We start from the raw sequence: 22147 nt of genomic DNA on the forward strand, positions 1-22147 counted from the left end.
TATAATTTGTTTGGGTAAATTAACAGTTAAATAACCTAAAATGAAATAGACTGTGTAACTCAAGAAACAAAAGTTGAACAATTAACTGGTATTGTATAAGAAAACACACACAGAGAGGAAAGACCATTTTAAGCAAGTAGACATATATATTAGCAATTTCAAAATGATAGTATTCTATCAAGGTATAATATTTACCAAATGGAAACTATAGAAATAAATTTGCAACATGTAATTACTTGAATATAGCACATTAAAGTTCTTTCCTTGAAGAACCTTTAGTAGGGCATGTCTCAATCTGAAAGAAGATGGGAAGAAGAGACTACCAACATTAAAGTAAGGTAACTGAAATTGATGGGCTTTATGTATTGAGAGGGAGTGCTGGGAGCTAATGACCCTTGGGAAAATTGAGATTTTAGATGTAAAACACTAAAACATACTACTTACCAATGGACAGAGAGGTGATGGACTCAGTGTCAAATGGAACATACTTTTTGGACATGGGTAATACAGAATCCTATAAGGATTTATAAGGGTTTCTTTTGTTTTTTCTTTCTTTTTCAGTGGATAGGGGATGGAAGGAAGAGAAAAAAGGTTTTGCTTAATTTAAAATATTAATTTAAGTTTTAAAAAAGAGAAAAAAGGAAGGAAAAGATTTATGGAGGGAGAGAAGGAAAGAGAAAAAAGGCAAGAAAAGAAAAAAAGAAAAAGGAAGGAAAGAAGGATTGAGGGAAGGAAGGAAAGAAGGTAAATGAAGGAAGGAAGCAAATAAGAAGGTAAGAGGGAATGAAGACAAAGAAAGGAAGAAAGAGAGAAAGAAAGAAAGAAAGACAGGTACAACAAACCTAGAGTAAACCTATAGAGTTATCAATAAAGATAATGAGTATTGTTTTGGCTATGTTGAGTTTGAGATGTTTATTCTTTACAGACAATGAAATAAGCTACACAATGTTCCCAGGCTATTTTCCCAAAGAGTCCATTAGAACTTTGTTCAATGTACCATTGCCTTAGGTCTTTGCTATCACTTAGGTGATAGCTAACTAATCTGCTTAAATAGCCATGTTAATGTTTTAATTGGTGCTTTAATTGGTTTAATTGGTTTTTAATTGGTTTTAATTAAGGTATAATTGTATGTAATATTGTTGTATTTAAATGTTACCCCTTAAAGGTAATATATCTATTTGAACAAGGTCTTTCTAATGACAAGGTCTTAAATAAACGGCTGAATTAAATTATGGAGATTTTAGGAGCCACATTATGATGGTCAAGGGGATATTTGGTAGGAATGCAAAATTTCATGTACAATAGAAATAAACCTCCCCACATAATTTATTCAGGAACTAATTTAAAAAAAAAACACTTCTCAAGACTTGTCAAACCAGATAACTGCTATCCATTTCAGTTGATTCATATAAAAATGATATTGCCAGACTTGTTCAGGAAATTGATTCTTTTAGGGCTTTTATCACCTATGCCAAGGATAGACAAGGGTTTTAGAAAAGAATGAAAATTTTAAGATGATTGTGCAAATATATGTGATGAATACTCCCAAATCAAAGTCAGACTATTTCATACATACAGATCTGGACATAGGATATATTAGAACTTTTCCTCCTACCTAAACTATTTGGTTCACAGTCAGCCATTTGGGGCTGACTATACACCTGCTTAAAAGGAAAAAGGATATAGTTATGAGCTCTCATTATCACATGAAATACTCATATGAACCCTTCTTACAACTGCTGCTGCTAAGGACTTCTGAAGATATCAGGAAAAGGTACAGATGAATGTCTAATGTCAGTTGTTTCGAAACAGTTCTCATTGAGCTACTGAAGAGAGTTAATCACCAGAAACTCAGGCTTCCATTTATCTCTTGAGATAAAGGCATACCCAATGGGTCAAAAGAAAGAGAGAAGTAATTGATTGTTTTCTTCAAGGCACATATGCTCAATTCTTGTTATCCAGAGGTATGTAGCAATTGCCATGTCACAATACAGTTAGTTAAAACATGATGAGAAGTTAAAGCCATCAGAAATGTACATGCATGTGAGTGTTATATGGTTATCTTTAAGTAAAGTGTGATTACTGCAAAGACCTGATGAACTGATTACCCAGAGAAGCCAGCTTAGAATCATCACAAATCTGTTCTAGACCCTACACAGAACATTCTTGTTTCCTACAGTATGCAGGAAGCCAAGGAACAGGCAATTAAATCTTTTTCCATAATGCTCTAACAATATGTCTTTTAAAAATTATTTCCCAGTCTTCTGGAGGAACCATTCCTAGTATTAAATCAGTACAATCTCTATGTTCAACCTTGATATGCATGCTTATATAGTGAACATGGTTGTCAGCCAGAATTCATCTAAAATTTTGCCCACGAGCAAATGACATATAAATTTCTTGTTTCATTGCTGGCTTCTGAATAAATCCAATAAAAGTTATTTCTACATATGGTTCAATTTTAAATACAAGCTATTCAGAGATTGTAACACATTTAGCATCAAACTGATGGCTGACTTTGCAAGCTGTTCAAAGAAGGGGAAAACTGTTCTATCTACCCATAGCAGATCACAACAAAAGAAACTTCAGATACACTTAGAAGAGCACTTTCATTTACCCTCATTGTCCTTCAGTGTGAAGTTGGGATTCAGAGCCAGACCTTCATCCAGAAAGAAGTGGAATCTTGGTCCATTTGCAAAATCATCTTTATCAGTGGCACTGATGGTATGTATAACCTGAAAGGGGAAAAATACTGCATTGAAATTAGCCTAGGCATCACTTAATTTCCATTGCATTAAATAAAAATAACCTAATTCAAAATAAAATAATTCTTAAATGGAACCTCTTTCTTTCAGAAATATTCAAATTCACCGGATTAAAAAGTACCCATTACTTTGATTTTCCTAGCATGAAATATATTAGAAATAACATTATGGAATAAGATATAATCATCCATGATTTATTATTTTCTGCTGTGACTCATCCATGTTTATTTTAAGATTTCTTTATCATGGGATGTACCTTGGAGCCTCTTAGATGTAAAACATTTTTGGGGAGACATGAAATATGGCTCAAACAAGGATAAATGTCCCAGTGTTGATGGATTACTATAAGCAATAAGTGTTGGTTTCAGTCAATAAATACAAACAGAATTGAATCATAAAATTCACTAGTAGGGAACACAGAGGTCATCTAATCTGAACCCCAGACAGGCCAGGTTAAGTTGCCCAAAGCCACACAGCTAGGTCATGGCATACTCAGAAAGAAAGAGGCAGGTCTCCTGACTCCTAGTCCAGTACGATTTCTAGTACTGCTTCTTTTTGCAGTCCTTTCACTCTTTCATTGCTAAGACAGAAGACTTGTTAAAATTCAGAACCGACAGACATTCTGGACTAGAACTGGGTGGAAACCCATAAACAGAATTGAATACCAGATTGCCTGAGAAAAGAAAAAAGCAAGTGACCAAAATAATTACATCTAAAAAAAATTGCAGAAACCCTTTCTGTATCCAATTTGGAATAGTGACCCTCAGCTATTGCTTAGAAAAATAGTACCTACAGAAAATGTCTCATATGGAATGTGGAAAAAAGTAAAGGATGGTTGGGATTAAGCAAACAAATGAACCAAAAAAGAAGGTATGAACTTCTTTTCAATTTAATTCTTCATTTAGTTTTTCCTATCTTTTCTGCTTCCAAGGCAACTTTTTGAAAACTATCCCAGCTGCCAGTAATACTGTTTCTGCACAGAGATCCTAAGCTGCTGCAGATGTCAATAGTCGTGAGCAATGGGAATCCAGGCCCACTGTTGTTAACACATAAAACTAGCTTACATAATTCACTTTTCCTCCAACATTTCCTTCTTTTAAAGCAAAAATAGCAGAAAAAATGAAGTAGGGGGAGAATGTGAGGTGAGTAAATGTGATAATATATTTCATGACATCTTTTGTATCTAATTCCTTCTCTCCCCTGATTTGGATGCTACTTCAGTTCAGGCCTTCATTACCTCTCATGTGGATAATTATAAGGCCCTCCTAAATGGTCTTCAGGTTCACAGTCCTCTCCTTATGCAATTTATCTTCCAAAGAGCTGACAAAAAAATATTCCCTAATTCATGTGTCTGTCTCCTAATGTCACCTTCTTGCTCTGCAGATTTCAGTGAATTCCTGTATTCTCCAGTATAAAAAGCAAACCCTTCATATTGGTTTAAGGTCTTTCACACCTTGGCTTAAACTTATCTTTTTCAAACTTACCTCATATTGTTCCAGCCAAACTGGACTACAGCTGTTCTCTAAGTTGATATTCAATTCCCCATCTCCATGTCATGCTTGGAAGGTACTCACATTTCACTACCTCTCTGAATCCTTGCCTTCCATCAAGGTTTAGAGACATTGTCTCCTTCTTTATCAAGCTTACCTCAATCTCTCTCCAGTTTTTAACATTGTTTCTCTTAAAATTATATTGTAGTTTCTTTTGTGTATATATGTTCTAGCCCCCAGTAGAATGTAAACTCTGGATATTACAAATGATTCTATTAGGGGCAGCTAGGTGGTGCAGTGGATAGAGCACCGGCCCTGGAGTCAGGAGTACCTGAGTTCAAATCTGGCCTTAGACACTTGACCCTTACTAGCTGTGTGACCCCGGGCAAGTCACTTAACTCCAATTGCCTCATTAAAAAAAATAATAAAAAATAACAAATGATTCTATTAGTCTTTGCATCCCTAGGATCTGCCACAATGTCTTGCAAATAGAATATGCTTAATAAATGTTTTGGGTTTTTTTGCTGAAATCAAATAATAAAGTCAATTAATCTTCAAAGAGCCCTGTAGATATAAATGCATTGGGTTTTTGTATTTTTTTCTAATAACCAGTTTTAAATCTAATTTCTTCTTTTACAAACTTTTAAAAATTGGAAAGGATTGTCTTTTTAAAACCCTTTCCTTTTTTCCCTCTACTTCCTACAGATATCATTATTTTCATTTAAAAAAATGAGGAAACTGAGGCTCAGAGAAACCAAGGGATTTGCTAATAATGGCAACACTTCTGGGGATTTTCTAAGGCAGATTTCTTTTATTTATCCTTTTAATGTACTTTGACACTACACCATACTATTTGAGCAGACTTATCTTGATGAGGAAGTCCACCACTTTAATTTAAGAAATGAAAAAGAGAGACCCACAAAGTTTAAGGGATATATCCAATGTCATACATCTAAAGAGAAAACAAAACCACACAAGAGCATAGTTCAGATTAAAACCTACTAATCTTGTCACTAAGTCATGCTGTCTCCTTCAGTGGCCAGTTTACTCATTATTCATGGCAGGAGGGGATACCTTTTCAACTTGGCCTGATTCATCAGGATGGTATCCATACCTTATCACATAGTCTTCATTTTAAAGTTCCTTATGGTCTTTCAACCTTCTTAAATGTCACAAACATTCAGAGACAAAAGATTGCTGTTTGAACAGACCAAAACTGAATATAGTCCATTTTTATCAGATACATTTATCTATTTATTCTTCTTTTTCTTTTTTCTTTTTTTTTTGGTGGGGCAATGAGGGTTAAGTGACTTGCCCAGGGTCACACAGCTAGTAAGTGTCAAGTGTCTGAGGTCAGATTTGAACTCAGGTTCTCCTGAATCCAGGGCCGGCACTTTATCCACTACACCACCTAGCTGCCCCCCCCAATATATTTATCAAAACCACATGGCTCCATGACTCCTCTACCTTCACCCAGAAAATTATATGGACATTTAAACTTTTTATCCTGCAGACTACAATGGATATATATCAATATCTCCTAAAAAATTAATTAATTAAAAACCCTTCTTTTTACCTTGAAGGTCTCTCACTGTAGCATCTTATATCTCTCCTTGCTTTGTATAAGTGAATTCTTTTTTTTATTAAGTGCTTACTATGTGTCAGGTATTGTGCTAGGGACTACACATGCAAAGAGGAAAAAAACAAAACAAAAGCAGACAGTTGTTGTTTTCAAGGAAACTACATTTTAATTGAGGAGGAAAAAAACACACATATAGTGGAACGGTAGCTGGGGAGGAGAATTTTGGCCAGAGAAGTCATAGGCTTGGTGAATAATGTCATAAAGCAATGGATTGGCATGTCTGTCCAAGTAATAATACCTTATTACTGTTAACAGAGCTAGATTTGGAGGAGGAGGAAGAGGAAGAAGAGAGAAAAGAGCTGGATATGATTGCTAACAGTCCATTAACTGCAAAATCCAGTGACCTTTGCCTTATCCTCATCCCCCTTACCCTTTCTACTGTTTTGGATAATAAAGACTAGGTCTCACCATGTATATTCTTACTTATCTTGCCTTTCATTATACCATCATCTCAGTTTTCCTATTCTGATTTTCCTTTTTAAGTCTTTATTGTTGGGTAGGAGGGGAGAAAAGAGAAAGAGAAGGAAAAAAAGGGAGGGGAAACTGGGAGAGGTATGTGGAAATATAGAGGCAGAAAGGGAGAGAAAAAAGGAAAAGGGAGCTTCATTTAGAATTAGGAGATAGCATCTGAGCCGTACTTTGAAAGAAGTGAGGGATTTTACAAGATGGAGGTAAGGAAAGGCACCTTTAATGAGACATGGGGCAAGTTAGGACAGCATAGGCAGAGAATTGCTAGTAGGCTAATTTGCCTGGAATGGGGTATGTGTGTAGAAAAATATACATAAAACTAGAAAAGTAGGTATGGGAAACACCTTGGAAATGTGGAAGTTTTAAATGGCTGAGGATTTTATATTTTAGTGTAGATGCACCAAAGAATCACTAGGGATTTTGGAGTAAGGAAGTAATGTGGTCAGATTGTGATTTTAGGAATATCAAATTGGCAACTTCGTAGAGGAGAGAGGACACATATTAGAGGCAGAGATATCAACTAATCTTCCCTCATGATTGTCTGTTCTGTTACCAGCTGCCCTCCTTTGACTGAATAAAATTAGCCATTCAAACTCAAGATGTTAAAAATAGAACTCATCTTTCTTTTTAAAAACCACACCTTTTCTAAACTCTCAAAACTACTTCCAAACTAGTCACACAGGTTTGCAATTTCTGAGGCTGTCTTAAGGTCTTTTTCTACTTCTTGTCAATTCTAGTCATGCCTATTCCCTTCTTACATCTTTTGGTTGTTTTTTTTTTGTTTTTGTTTTTTTTGCAGGGCAATGGGGTTAAGTGACTTGCCCAGGGTCACACAGCTAATAAGTGTCAAGTGTCTGAGGCTGGCTTTGAACTCAAGTCCTCCTGAATCCAGGGCCAGTGCTTTATTCACTGCACCACCTAGGTGCCCCTCCCTTCTCACATCTTAAGGTAAACACCACCCTACTTCACACTTTCTTCATTCAACTACTAGACTGTTACAACAGCTTCTTAATCTTCTACTTGCTTTGAATCTCCTCCCTGCCCAATAATCTGTTAACTTATTCTTCCTTAGGCAGTAATATTGCCATCAGTCTTTTGCTGAAAATCCTTGAGTGGCTCTTTATTCCTTCTATGAAATACACACACACACACACACACACACACACACACACACACACACACACCTTTAGTTTGGCATTTAAGACCCTCCATTTTCTAATTTATCTTTCCAAACATTTCTTGAATCATATTACTTCCTTTCAAGCATTGAATATCCCAGCCAAATTGGCCTACTAGCTAGTGCATGAATTCCATGTTCCCTCTTCCTCTTCCACACACTTGCACAAACTACTCTATATCCCTAGATATAGGTCCCTCATTGCCTCCATATCTTAGAAACCTCTTCTCTCTTCAACTTCGGTATCATATTCATTATACCTCATCCTCCCAGATGTTAATGTCTTCTCCCTTCTTGATAGTATACTATATCTACTTTTCTATGTACATATTTTTAGGACACAAAATTTCATTCTTTGTCTCTGTGCTTTTGTCTGGACCTTGAATATGCTGCTTCTGTAGCTCTCATAATTCTTAAAGACTTTTAAAGGTCAATTTAAATGGTATCTCATATATAAGCTCTTTGCTCATCTTCCTAGTTGATAATCCCACCTTCCTCAAAACCACATATCTAATTTGTATAAATTTATATATACACATGTTGTCTCTCCTAATGCATGTAAGTTTCCTGAGGTCAAGGGTTATTTCTTTTTTGTACTTGTTTCTGTTACATGGTAAATGACATTTGATGCTTTTTGATTGGTTGTCAAGTTGAGTATAAAAACAATGCAAGACAACATATAAATATTTAGATTCATCCAAGAATTTGATAGGCCCACTAAAATTTAAAATTACTTTAGTGACTAATTTCTGATTACTGAATAATATATTTTTTGTTTTTCATTGATGTGAAAAGCATCAGTCAAATATTAAGAAGTTGTGAGACAAATGAATCAAGAAATTAATTGTCTCCACAATGACTGTCCATATATAGCCCTCAGTAGCAGCTAGATAGCTCATTGTATACAGCACTGGGCACGGGGTAAGGAAGATTTGGGTTCAAATTCAGATTTAGATACTTACTAACTTTGTGATCCTGAGCAAGTCACTTAAGCTCTGCTTGCCTTAATCCACTGGAGAAGGAAATGGTGGCACTATCTTTGCCAAGAAAACCTCCTGGACAGGACTGGCATGCTAAGGTCCACAGGGTCCATGACTAAATGACTGAATAATATATATCCATTATGTCTTGGACATTTTAATATACTGGTATTTTCTACTCAAAGAACCTTTTGGCCTGAAAATCATTGTTGGATAATCTGTATCTTTTAATCAGTATTTCAGAAAGCGTGAGTTTAAGAATTTCATTCATTACCGAAGTTCCAGTGAAATCATCTGAGAAACAACTATCTCTAATAAAGGCCTCATTTTTCAAATATATAGAGAACTGAGTCAAATTTATAAAAATACAAGTTATTCTCCAATTGATAAATGGTCACAGGATGTGAATAGGCCGTTTTCAGACAAAGAAATCAAAGCTATTTAGAATCATATGAAAAAAATGCTCAGATCACTATTGATCACAGAAATGCAAATTAAAACAACTCTGAGATATTACCTCACACCTATCAGAGTGACAAATATAACAGAAAAGGAAACTATTAGCTGTTGGAGGGGATGTTGGAAAACTTGTACAATAATCCACTATTGGTGGAGTTGTAAAAAGATCCAACCACTCTGGAGAACAATTTGGATCTATGCACAAATGTTTATACAACTGTGCATACCCTTTGATCCAACAATACCAATGCTGGGCTTATATACCAAAGAAATCCCCCCCCCCCTCCAAAAAAGTAAGAGAACTATTTGTACAAAAATATTTATAGCAGCTCTTTTTTTGGTAGCTAAGAATTGGAAATCAAAGGAATGGCCATCAACTGGGGAATGGCTAAACAAGCTGTGGTATATGATGTTGATGGAATATTAATGTGCTATTAGAAATGACAAACTAGATGATTTAAGAAGGTCCTGGGAAAAATTGTATGAACTGATGTATAGTAAAGTGATCAGAACCAAGAGAACATTGTTCACAGTGACAGCAATATTGTTCGATGAAGAACTGTGAATGACTTAACCTCAGCAATACAATGACCCAAGACAATCCCAATGGACTAATGATAAAGCATACTATCTACCTCCAAAGAAAGAACTGATATTGACTGGACATAGACTGAAGCGTGCTATTTTTACTTTTTTTCATTTTTTTCTTTTATTCAAGTTTTCTTATACAAAATGACTGTTAAGGGCTAAAATTCTAGCTAGTCCATCTAAAATCTAATGAATGGTCGCCAATAAATTATAAGCTTTAGCAAGAGTTAGACTTTCAAGCATTTATTAAGAAGAATAAGAATTTGGTAAAGAGAGAAAGGCCTACATTCATCTATCTATTAAAGGGAGAGCACATTTCTAGCTCCACTCTCTGCCAGAGCGTGAGTCAGAGCACCAGGCTCCCCCCTTCTTCCTCCCACAAGCAAATGTCACTTCCTGAAGCCAAAGAAAAGACGCATGGTCTTGCCCTCAAAGACTTTCACCTCATGGGCAGAGCTCTTCTACAGTAAGTCTCCAGCAGGTGGCGTCATTCCAATCATTACATGACTAATATGGTACTGTTTTGAAAAATTGCTATATCTGATTACTTACTACCTCAGGGAGGGAGAAGGGGAAGAAGGGAAAGAGGGATAAAATTTGGAACTCAAAACTTTAAATAAAGGAGTATTTACTAAAAAAAAAATCTTATATATGTATATGTACATATATAATATGTATGTATATATATTATATATACATAAATATGTTTTCTTAAGAAAAACAGAAGTAGAAGATGAGGAAGAGAAGGCTAGATCATAGGAATTCTGAAAGAGATCTGTGGGTTTTAATGGATTAGGAGAACCATGGTGTTTTTTGGAAATGAAAGAAGATAATTGGGTGTTAAGCTTCATTAAGTGAGGTATAGAGTCCAGGAATAGGAAGCAGATAGTCTTGGTATAGTAAGCAATGGTCAGGCTACATTAATTTCTGTGGCATCTACATTTTAGATAGGAAATTTATAACTTGGAGAACACCACAAAAATAGTGAAGGGTCTTGAGCTAATATCACGTGATCATCATTTCAGATTAGACATGGACACAGGAGTCATGATGGCTACCTTCAAGTATATGAACCCTGTTATAGAAGAGGTATTAGGTTTTTGTTTTGTTTTGTTTTGTTTTTTCTGTTTGAATTTTTTTTTTTTGCTTGGACCCAGAGGACAGAACTAGGATCACTATGTAGAAGTTGCAAATTAACAGATTTATTCTTGATGAAAGGAAAATTTTACTAACTGGAATGGATTGCTCTGTAAGGAGAAACTTTTCCTTCACAGAAATTCGCATGAAAAAAGAAGTTTGGACTTTATGACCTCTGAGGTCCATTATAACTTTGGTTTCATGTTCTCTCCCAACCTTAACCTCATCAATCATTCTTCTCCATTTGTTCGGCAGACTGGATGACAAAACAAGCCACATCATTACTCCATTCAGTCTGAAAAACTCTAATACTAAGAAGTTTAGAATTTAGATATGGAAAATATTTAAAATATTATTGAGTCTGATCCTTTTATTTTACAGATGGGGAAACTAAGGTTTAAGAATTCAGAATGACTTGTCTACGTATTTAAAATATACCTAAGCTTTGTTCCAAAGCAATTTTAACAAGGGTGATAAGCACTTCTTTCCAAAGTTTCACTCTGCCTTAATGAGATGGTAATGGATTGATGAAGGTTTTTAAGACTACAGATATCAGACAGAGTAATTAACTAATGAATATTACTAAGTACAAGGTACTGTGTCAGGAAGAGAGGGAAATATGTATAAATGTGAAATACACCTCCAAAGGAATTATAATCTAGAAAGTGAAGTAAGACATCAAAAAAAAAAGTTTTGTGTATTTGTTGTAAAATAAACTGGTAGACTAGATGGTATTTAAATTCTTTTCCAGGTATAAATGCTATGATCTTAATTTACAATAAAGTTTTTAAAAAGTTACTTTTGAACCACTAATTCATGTGCTAAAATACACAGAGAATTTTCAAAAAGTCCAAAAATTAAAGTATTTTATATCCATTCTTGTTTCTAAAGTGCCTTTTATATTACAAATTATCTGATATCCTAATCTAAAATTATATAAATGTTATTCTGCTAGTACATAGAGTAGGTGTCAAAATATTTGTTAAATCTATGGATAAATTTGAATAAGGTGATAAAAAGAGAAGTCAAGTAAATCTGTCTTCTCAGTAAAAGTGCTAGGCCTCTAGTGATAGGAAATATCTACGAAAATTTTAAAAAGACCTTTAATTTAATTTTTCTAACATTCTTTTCATAATAGCTACAGTGTTAACTTTGAGTTAAATCCAACTACAATGAGCAAGCCTTCTGCTCCTTTAACTTTTCTTTAAGCTTCTATCACCAGTTCACATAAACAAAGAAGCAAAAACATTTATTACATCTTTGGCAATTGTTTGTTTTATGAGTATCCGATTTTCATCTCATATAAGTCAAGCTCTAGAGGCACATTTGATGTCTAAAATATTCCTGTGCTTGAGATACGAGAGTCCTTGTTGTTTTATCATAATTTATTTAACCCATCAATTTTCATGGTGCAGATGGGACTTCAATTGGCCATGGAGGGATGGTTAGAATTTAGAAGGATGGAAAGGATGGGGGAGGGCATTCTAGACAATACAGGCCTGAATAAAGGAACAAAAGTTGAGAATACACATAATATTTTTTTGGTGGAAATAAAAAAAACTGCATGGGTTCAGAAGGACCTGAGCTCAAATCCAGCCTCAGACACTTGACACTTACTAGCTCTGTGACCCTGGGTAAGTCACTTAACCCTCATTGCCCCGCAAAAACAAAACTAAACCAAAAAACAAACAACAACAACAACAACAAACTGCATGGGACAAATGCTTTACTTGGAGTAATGTAGGCAAGAATTATTGGGAAGTGTATGTGGACCAGATTGTGGAGGACCTCTAATGCCAGCCTAAAGGATTTAGTCTATTTTCTGGGTATTAATGATTCAGATATTCTTGTGGTAAACACAGAAGGTGAATAAAGTATCAGCAAGGTATGTGGAATGACAAAATATTAATCCAAATTTATTCTGGTGTGTTTTATCATGTTTTTTTATGGGGAGGAAGCAATGAGGGTTAAGTGACTTGCCTAGGGTCACACAGCTAGTAAGTGTCAAGTGTCTGAGGTCAGATTTGAACTCAGGTCATTCTCTCCTGAATCAAGGGCTGGTGCTTTACCCATTGGGACACCTAGCTGCTCCAGTTTATCGTGCTAAAAAAGTGCAAGCTTCAAATTCTAACTCTGACATTTATTAGATGTCTTCATGAGCTTACTAACTATATAACCACTTAATCTCTGTGTCTGAGATTCCACATCTTTACAATAGGGATAATTATACCTTATTAGCTGGCTATTATCAGTGTATAGGCAATTACATAACCTCTCAGTGCCCCAAGCAACTCTCTAAAACTGCAAGTCTCAGAACCCTTGTCAATCTGCATCAGTAGAGGGAGTTTACTTGAAGAGAATTTCCTATGCCAATGAAATCACAGGTCCAATCCTAGCCTGTCCTCTCACTGCACCCACTCCTCCCTGCCTCCAAAACAAAGCCAAAATGAAAACCAACTTCCGGAACCTACTTCAAATGACATAATATACATAAAGCATTTTATACATATCAGCTATCATTATTACTAGAGGATTGATTCTATGTCTATATTGTTGAAAGAACTGCCACATCCATATAGTCTCAAACTTAGTTTGACTATGTAATACATAAAGGCACAATGAAATTGGGCCTAGAAGTAGTCAGAAAGAGGCCTCCATGTCACCTAATAGAAAGTTGGCTTCAGAATTGAAAGATGGGTCCACGTTCTGGCTCTGACATATTCAGGCTATGTGGCCCTGGACAAGTGACTTACCTTTTCAGTGTTCCCAGGAAAAACTAAGACTATACAGTAACTGTATTCTATAGGAAGCTATTGCTTCCTATTTCCATTGATGAACAGACTTTACTTAATGGGAGCTCACTTTATTAATGGTGGGGAAAGCCACTCAAAGTAGTTTGTGCCAATAAATATTTTCTCTGAAAGCTTGGACTAATACCTATTTGATCTAGAACTGGGATTTTTTTCTTTTTAATTCATTAACTAGGATCCTCTTTATACCTCTTGACAGTAGAGATGATTCAGTGTTTCAAGATCATGCTCCTAAGTTTATTGTGGATAGTTTTTTTTTTCTGTCACTGAATTTTAACTGTCTTATGAACTGCAAAATCCTTACATTTTCTAGTAAACGCTGGCTCTTTGTCAACATTTTCCCAGTATATATATATATCTATATATATATATCTATATATATCTATATAGATATCTATAAATATGCATGCATACACACACACACACACACACACACACACACATATATATTCTTTTCTTTTCTGGAAGGCATAGGTTTTTATCTCAGCTAATAAATTATTTTACACTTTACAAATAGTCCAATTAGTGACTTTACTAATAGTATCTGCTCCCTGTTTCTAGTCATTAACCCAAGCCTGATAGGTGGCATAGACACAGGCTAAATTTTATATACTCCCTAACAATCAGATTTAATGAATCTCCCCAAACTTCTGACTTTTGGGAGTGACAATGGAGTGAGGTTATGAGGGAGAGACAGAATTGACTGCCTCCTTTCCAACCCTCTAACTTTTCTTTTTAATTTGCTATAAATTTTTTTCTGAGGGAAGGAAAAGAGAATGAAAGAGCAAGTGAGGATAGAAAATACAATGTCCTTTATATAAAGTTTCCAGCAAAGGTAGGTCTTACGGCTTTTGAACAAGGTTCTGCCTTGGAAAATGACTTCAAATTTCATACATGAATGAGTTTCTTATTAATATTTCTTTTACTTCAATGCAGTTTAAATTTGTTTCCTGAATGAAAAAAAATACATAAACTCAGAGGAATGTTTTGTGGCTCTTCATACCGATACCTAAATTAGCCTGAGCTCTACTATCTGCAGTTTAAATCCTTGCTTCCCGAAAACTCCATCTTCTTGCCAAGGCCACATATATTTACATTTAGATACAAGGTATTCATAAAAGGAAGGCACTGGAGACTCTGAAAGCAATTGATTCTTCATTGAACTGCACATATCTCTGCAACACAAATGAGCTCCAGAAAATCGATTTCTAAGGCCCCTTTCTCACTTTTACTCTGGTTAAAACACTGTACAGTCACTCAAAAGCACTAGATATTAAAAAAAAAAGAATCTCCATGAATCAGACCAGCAATTTTGAGTGTAAAGAATGGAAACATCACACCTTTAAAACCTGTGATTAGTAAACTTTATTTCCAAAATCACCAAACTGGAATCCTATCTCACGTAGAGTCAAACAGCTCTTGCAAGTTTTGTATTAATGTGAATGGGTTAATACTACAAATAAAAAAGGCCACAGAAAGTGGCAGTGGCATGATTAACTATTCTTGTCTTCTTTTAAGGAATCCAACAAATCATATGAAATTCAATATTCTGAAGAATCAATTGATACAAAATAAACAAGCATTTATTAGGATCATCTATGAAAGAGCAAAACCCAAAACTAATTATTAAATTTATTATCCAAATATTTTTTTTGTACTGTAAATATTCTAGTATGGGGGTATTTCTACTGTCAGAACTCTTCACATTAATGCAGATCATTGCTAGTCTGTATCTTGGTAAATGAGTATTATGAATTTGCTTGAGGGACATGTCATTATTAAGTAGAAAAATGTGCCTATTAAAATTAAAATTAAAATGTGAGCACTAATTAAACATTGATTACAAGCATTGTCATACCAACATTGAGAGAAAATGCTATTTGAAGTAAGTTTCAAAGAAACATTAACATTTAGGTCCCAGTTGCTACTGAGGTCAAATTTCTACTATTATTAGCTGTTTAACTTTTATCATCTGTCTAACTTGATCTTTGCTTTCCTTCTTATTCTACAGAAGACCCCAAGGTCTAGGTGATCAGTTAAATCTTGTTATCTGGGGAAGGCTTACAAATGTTGATTTTGGAATTTGTGATACTATGTTCTTCTTCTGTTAGTTCAAATTTATAACCTTCCTATCTCCTCATGATATTAGATACTGTTTTGCATGTATTAAGTATGAAATGAATGTCTTTTGAATTGAGTTGATAAGTTCATGTCCTTTGTGATTCTAGGGAAGCATAGTCTAGTGAGTACATAGAGAGTGCAAGGTTTTAAATAACCTTGTTAACTAAGTGTTGAAATTATACTTAAACTCTTCATGTAATAAGTCATTTTAATATATCTCAAAATCTTAGTCAGAAGGACTTCTACCTCTACCTAGAGCATGAGTCCTGTCTGTAGAATCATCAATGTATAAAAATAGCATTTACAAAAAGGAAGTTGACCATTTTGCCTTTTTCAGTCAAAAAATATAACAAGTATGACATTAATGACTTACCTGGCCGGGCTTAGAATTTTCACAAACAACAATATCATACTCCTTGGCAAGCTCTGGTGGGTTGTCATTGACATCCAGAACTCGAATGCCAACTGCAACGTGGCTCAGCAGGCTAGGATTGTCTGTAAAACACACAAAGAGGTATTCAGTGGTTTTAATATACACATCTTAATGTCCTTATTAAACAGATATTAACACTGGATATTGTCACCTGCTTCAGGTGCTAAAACACAATACTGGTAAAAATGACTTTATGGAGCCACTTTTTGCTAAGACTCATTAACACAAGAAAAAAAGAAAAATGAACACTAAGGCATAACAGGAATGCTAAAATGATGTTTTGTCATATCAAGAAATTGCATGTTATTCAGGAACTGAAATGATAGAAGATTGTCAGAATTCATTGTATGCTGTCATATTCTAAGAGACGAATGACTGATTTGATCATTAGTCTAAGAAAAGCAGTGTAATGCTTGAATGATAATAAAAAAATCATTGTCCTTATTCTTTAAAAGGTGTTTCATGATTTTGAAAGGCAATGTTAAATATATCCTAAGAAAACAAAGGGAATAGGCCTCATTTAAAAAGTGCTTTATAAGAACAGATCATATTTATACTCTAATTCATAAAGTGCTTCCCTCAGAACACTCTTATGAGAAAGATAATTGGGGCAGGTATGATGATCCTTTCCCTTTGCTATCATTTTTTTCTTCTCCACAATCTTTTCTCTCAGCAAAGTAGAATGGAATAATGGACAGAAAACTGGCATCAGAGTAAAGAGGACCTTAGTTCAGGTCTTGCCTCTGACACATCTTGATCATGTTATCATGGGGCTATTCATGGTCTCTAGGCACAGCATTTATAGAAAGTATAATATGTTAATAATACTAGATTTGAAATAAGGAAGAAATGGATTCAAATTTTGGATCTGTCATTTATTGCAACTTACACAGAAGATTGGGTGAACATGGGCAAGTTACCTAAAACATTCTGTGACTCAGTTTCCTCAAACTTAAAGTGAAGCTCTATATAGAAGACCTCTGAGGTTCCTTTTACCTCTAGATCTACGATGCTAGACCTCTGAGATCCTAACATGAGACTCAAAGTTACTTAAAATTTGTTAATTACTATAGTTTCCTCACTCAAGGGAATGCTTTATATTAATGGGATTATAAGTAAGAGAGAGAGCGAGAGTGACAAGCAGAGACAGAGAGATAAATATAGATTGAGAATGAGAATGTCCCCATTTATTCATGGGGAAACTAAGGCTTTTAGATGTTAAGGGACAACCTCAGTCATTTCTAAGAGATGTGATAGCCAAGGCTCCAAACACAAGTTTTCTGACACCAAGGCTAGTGTTGTTTCCACTACATGAACACTAACTCTCAAGTAGTACCCTAATACCACTTAAAAATTATCAGGTGTGTAAAGAAGGATGGGTTAAGACTGAACCTTTTAAAAATAAATCTGTATTTCCTACACCTTTACCTACATACAGTATGCTACACTTACTTGGCCTTTAATAACACCTGAAGAGTAACGGATCATCTGCCAAGACACAATAGGTACAGTGTATATAAACCACAGTCAACAGTGCAAAATGATATTTTAAACTTACAAATGAAATTGACATACCTTGAACTCAATTTTTTCATTTCTAGAGAGACTAGGAAGCTCATTGCTGAGATGTGGCAGTTGGCTAAAGGGATCATACATGTGCAAATCACTTTTGCTAGACTTTTTAGCACATATTATTATTTGGTATATTTCAGAAGATATTAGTGTTGGAAGAAGCCTTAGAAATTATCTAATCACATGTTCATGTTATAAGAATAGCTATAATTTATTTAGTACTTGAAGGTTTGCAAAGCACTTTTCACATGTGATTCTCATAACTGTGTGAAATAGGTGCTACTACTGTTTTCTTTCTACAGATGAGGAAATTGAGGCTAAGGAAGGTTAAGTGAAAAAAAAAGTGAAGTGACTTTTCTAAGGTTGCACAACCAGTAAGTGTCTGAGGTAGGATTTGAATTCACCTTTTCCAAACTCCAGGTCCAGTAGTCTATTTCCTCACTGTCCTCCTCATTAGATGCCATCATGATAGAGACAGGTAAGAAAGTGAAGCCCAGGTAAGTTAAGCAACCTGCCCAATGTTACCTAAAAGTTTAGTAGCAGAGCCACGTTTAAAACCCATGGATTTTGACTCTTAATCGTAGGTTATTTCCAGAGTATCATATTGCCAAATTATAAACTTTTCCAGAATGTGATCACTATAGCTTAATTCTACAAAATGTAAGAAAGAAACATATTGATTTGGGGGATATTTGATTGATACAGGAAAAATGGAGTGGCACTCTAACCTCTCTATAGCATTATAAATTAGTGCAGATTTCTTATTTCCAAATGCATATAGTGTTGGAGCCACTAGGTGGACTAGTAGCTAGAGCACCAGTCCTGTAGTCACAAAGACCTGATTTCAAATCCAGCCTCAGACACTTACTAGTTGTGTGAGCCTGGATTGTCACTTAACCCCACTGTCTACAACAACAAAGCACATAGTGTCCACCTGGGGAAGGGAAGGGCAGGGGAGGAATAGGATTTTCTGACTTAAACCTAGAGATCTTTCTGCTCTCATGTACAATCTTTCCTTCATATTTTCACTACTTAAGTGATAGGACTGTTAGAATATAATAAGATAATTTATTAAAATTAACTAAAATACAATAGTTGTATAGGCACCAAGAGCTATATTATTATTATTACTCGTTATATACTGTTAATCAGTAGATAAAAGTCCTAGTCTCTCTTATATGACTATTAGTTACCAGGAGGGGGGAAAATATTCTGGCAGGGAAAGAATGAGCAGGGAAAAAACATTAATAAAAACATTTCCTTTAATGTATTCCTGTATAAATTGTCTTTCTAATATTTCTATTGCTTTCCCCCGTAAGAATGATTAATGAAAAATATGCAAAAGAAGACAGCAATATAAACTGTCCTCATTACCATCCACAGTACAACTTTCTCAGTAAACAAAAATTGTTTTAATTTGTTCAGTAGATGTCTAATTTCCAGCGCACTGATATTCTAAACTTTGCTTCACATAGTCTTTCAAAAGAAAATGATAAATCTGAGTAAATTTTATCATTTGTACAATCAGGTTCCTTTTCCTCTTAGATGGGAGTTCCATTTCTTGCATTTTTAAAAATTCACACAAAATAAAAAATCTTGGATATCCCTGAAATACTGGATTATGTTGAAAATGAATTTAATAAATCAGTTGCTTTGCATTGATTGTGTATGCTCTAAAAATCACGACTCTTTCCCTGGGGGGGGGGGAGTATTGTTTTTGTTTTGTCATAGGACTTCTTTTGGTTCACTAGATTCTTTGATCATTCCAGAGTCTTTGAATGAATTTCATTACATGGCCTGTGAGTTTGTAATACTTAAAGGAAATTGGACTCTCTGGAATAGTTCCTTTTGGACTAAATTAAAATATTTTCAAAAAATTAATAACATTATTTATTGAATGTGTCTAAATGATTTTACCTAAGAAAAATAGCAGAAATAAAATTTTGAAGCATACAATTAAATGAAATCTGAAACTTAATTGCATAAATACTTAGGTTAGCTTTAAAGGAGAGTTTGTAAATGCTCAATTTCTCTCTAAAATCTTGACCTGGAAAAGTAGGCTTACTTTGTAATGGGAAATAGCAAAATAAAAATCATTATGACAATCAGTAGTAACACCTTTCTGTAGCGCCTTAAGTTTACAAATTGCTTTTCTTGCCATCACTGAGTTAGGTAGTTAGGGGGAGCATTTTTCTAATTGACATTTTGCACCTACAAAACTCTTAACTCTTAGATGTACTTGCAGGATAAGACTTTTAGTTTTGGACAGTTTCCTTAGAGATTATGTAGCTTAAATCCCTCATTTTATAAAGAAACAGTTCAAATGAGTGGAAGCAAATTACCAACATGGGCAGAGCTGGGATAGAAACCCAGGTCTTCTCTCTTAAAACAATAGCACTTTAAATCACTCAGTATTCCTTTTTTAATACCTCTTTAGGGCAGTTACATGATGCAGTGGATAGAGTGCCAGGCCTAGAGTTAGGAAGACTCATCTTCCTAAATTCAAATCTCTCCTCAGGCAGTTCCTAGCTGTGCCATCTTGCTTATGTCACTTAATTGTGTTTTCCTCAGGTTCCTCGTCTGTAAAAATGAGCTGGAGAAGGAAATGGCAAACCACTCCAGTATCTTCACCAAAAAAACTAAAAAAACCCAGATGGGTCACAAAGAGTTGGGCACGACTGAAACAACTTAACAATAACAAATAGCTCTTTATTGTTGCCCCATGTATCATATCAAAATTATTAAATTTTGTTAATATTATACATTTCTAATTAAAGATGATTTATAAGAAAGACATAAACTGGATATGACACAAAAATAATCCTACAAATTTAATCCCTTGATTTCTCTTTTAGAGGCCAAATAAATAGTTTAAAATATGGCTTTGAATTTTTAGCATGAAAATTAACCAGCTAAGAAACTAATTCATCTTGTACCTCAAATTCCTCTAAGATCCAATTAAAGCAGAATGATCACCTACTAGAAGTTCCTAAAGAACATTTTAAAATTGCATAAATATTATAACTCCTTTATCTTCAAGATAATCTATATATTTGTGACCTATTTTCCCCCATCTGCCTCATAATAGCAGCCAAGACCTTGGCTTGCAACATTCCTCTTAGAATAATGACTGGTAACGACTTTTGATTGATTTCAGTCCATTTTTTCCCTCCCAGTTAGTCATTACTCCTCCAGAAATGCCTAGACACTCTCAATAATTATTTGCTAAGTGTAACACAGATTGGAAGCTTCAAAAGGTTAAGCTGTGCCTTTGATCTTAGGAATGGAAGAGTAGCTTTGATCTTTAAATTAGAACCACAAAAGTTGAAAGCACTTCACCTGTTTCTGAACTGAATTACATTGGTACAAGTTCATGTTTTATCACTGATTACCAATGCAAAATATATTCTTTCCTGCTTTCCTTCCTGCCTTCCTCTCTCATAGCATAATATTTGACATACATTATATCTGAGTGAATCATTTCCCAAAGAAACCTAGGAGATTTTTAAAGTTTTTTTTTTCTTTTTAACATTCATATGTCCTTGTAACCTATTCGTTCCAAATCTCTGTGAACACTTGCAACTTCATTCACTGCAAATGCCCCAGAAGTCATGTCTGCCATCTGATGCTATCCTCTTCCTTGAATTTATTTCCTTTAAATCCTTTTTCATACTACCTGGAGCACTTCTAATAGAAGTTATCATGATCCTTTATAATCTTCCCCTTTCTCAGTGAACAATTTCTCCACAAAACTGTATTTTATAAGCCTTCAGAGGGGAAAATCCTTGTCCTGAAGTTTAATGAATTTTGTAATTTATTTCTGACTTTTAATTTCCATTTCTGGACTTGGACGAAGGGTTTCCCCATCCTCTGTTCTCTTGGATGTTTTGGAAAACAATCTTACTGCCTAGTCTCCGTATTTTTGCATTACCACTATTTCATTTACATGAATAAAAATGTGTTAAGGATATGGGAGGCAAATTTTATCAATAAATATACATTTAGAAATCTATCAATATTTCTAAACTCTTGTGAGTTTAATGGAAGAGAGCTGATCATTGAAATACCAGGAACAAGGGGGAAAATGGAACTATAAAAAGAAAAAAAGGGGCAGCTAGGTGGCACAATGGATAGAGCACCGGCCCTGGATTCAGGAGGACCTGAGTTCAAATCTGGCCTCAGACACTTTACATATACTAGCTGTGTGACCCTAGGCAAGCCAGTTAACCCCAACTGCCTCACCAAAAAAAAAAAAAAAAAGATAGAAAGAAAAGAAAAGAAAAAAAAAAGAAAAAGAAAAAAACCAGCGACTCAGGATTATAAATCTTTGCAATATTTTATTGTAGTTTATGTATGAATATTTCAGGTTTATTTTCAACATCTGATCTTTTTATTAAAATAAGGAAAGATGATTTGTCTAGGAGCAAGAAAATCTGAGTTCAAGTGCCATTTCTACCATTTGTACCATATGACTTTAGGTAAGTAATTTCATTCTCCTTTCATCA

At 34.7% G+C, this 22147-nt stretch overlaps 1 protein-coding gene across 4 annotated transcripts in view; it reads right to left on the reverse strand.

Annotated features, from left to right (window-relative positions):
* Positions 1-22147, reverse strand: part of CDH18 (cadherin 18) — a 1453365-nt gene that overhangs the window by 55748 nt on the left and 1375470 nt on the right. For all 4 annotated transcript variants that reach the window (XM_043968707.1, XM_043968713.1, XM_043968700.1 and 1 more), the window contains 2 exons: positions 16011-16132; positions 2618-2735 (listed from right to left, as the gene is read on the reverse strand). In XM_043968707.1, coding sequence (XP_043824642.1) covers positions 2618-2735; positions 16011-16132 — 240 coding nt within the window. The remainder of the gene's footprint in view (positions 1-2617; positions 2736-16010; positions 16133-22147) is intronic.

Source organism: Dromiciops gliroides, chromosome 1, assembly GCF_019393635.1.
Source record: "Dromiciops gliroides isolate mDroGli1 chromosome 1, mDroGli1.pri, whole genome shotgun sequence".
Taxonomy (NCBI): domain Eukaryota; kingdom Metazoa; phylum Chordata; class Mammalia; order Microbiotheria; family Microbiotheriidae; genus Dromiciops; species Dromiciops gliroides.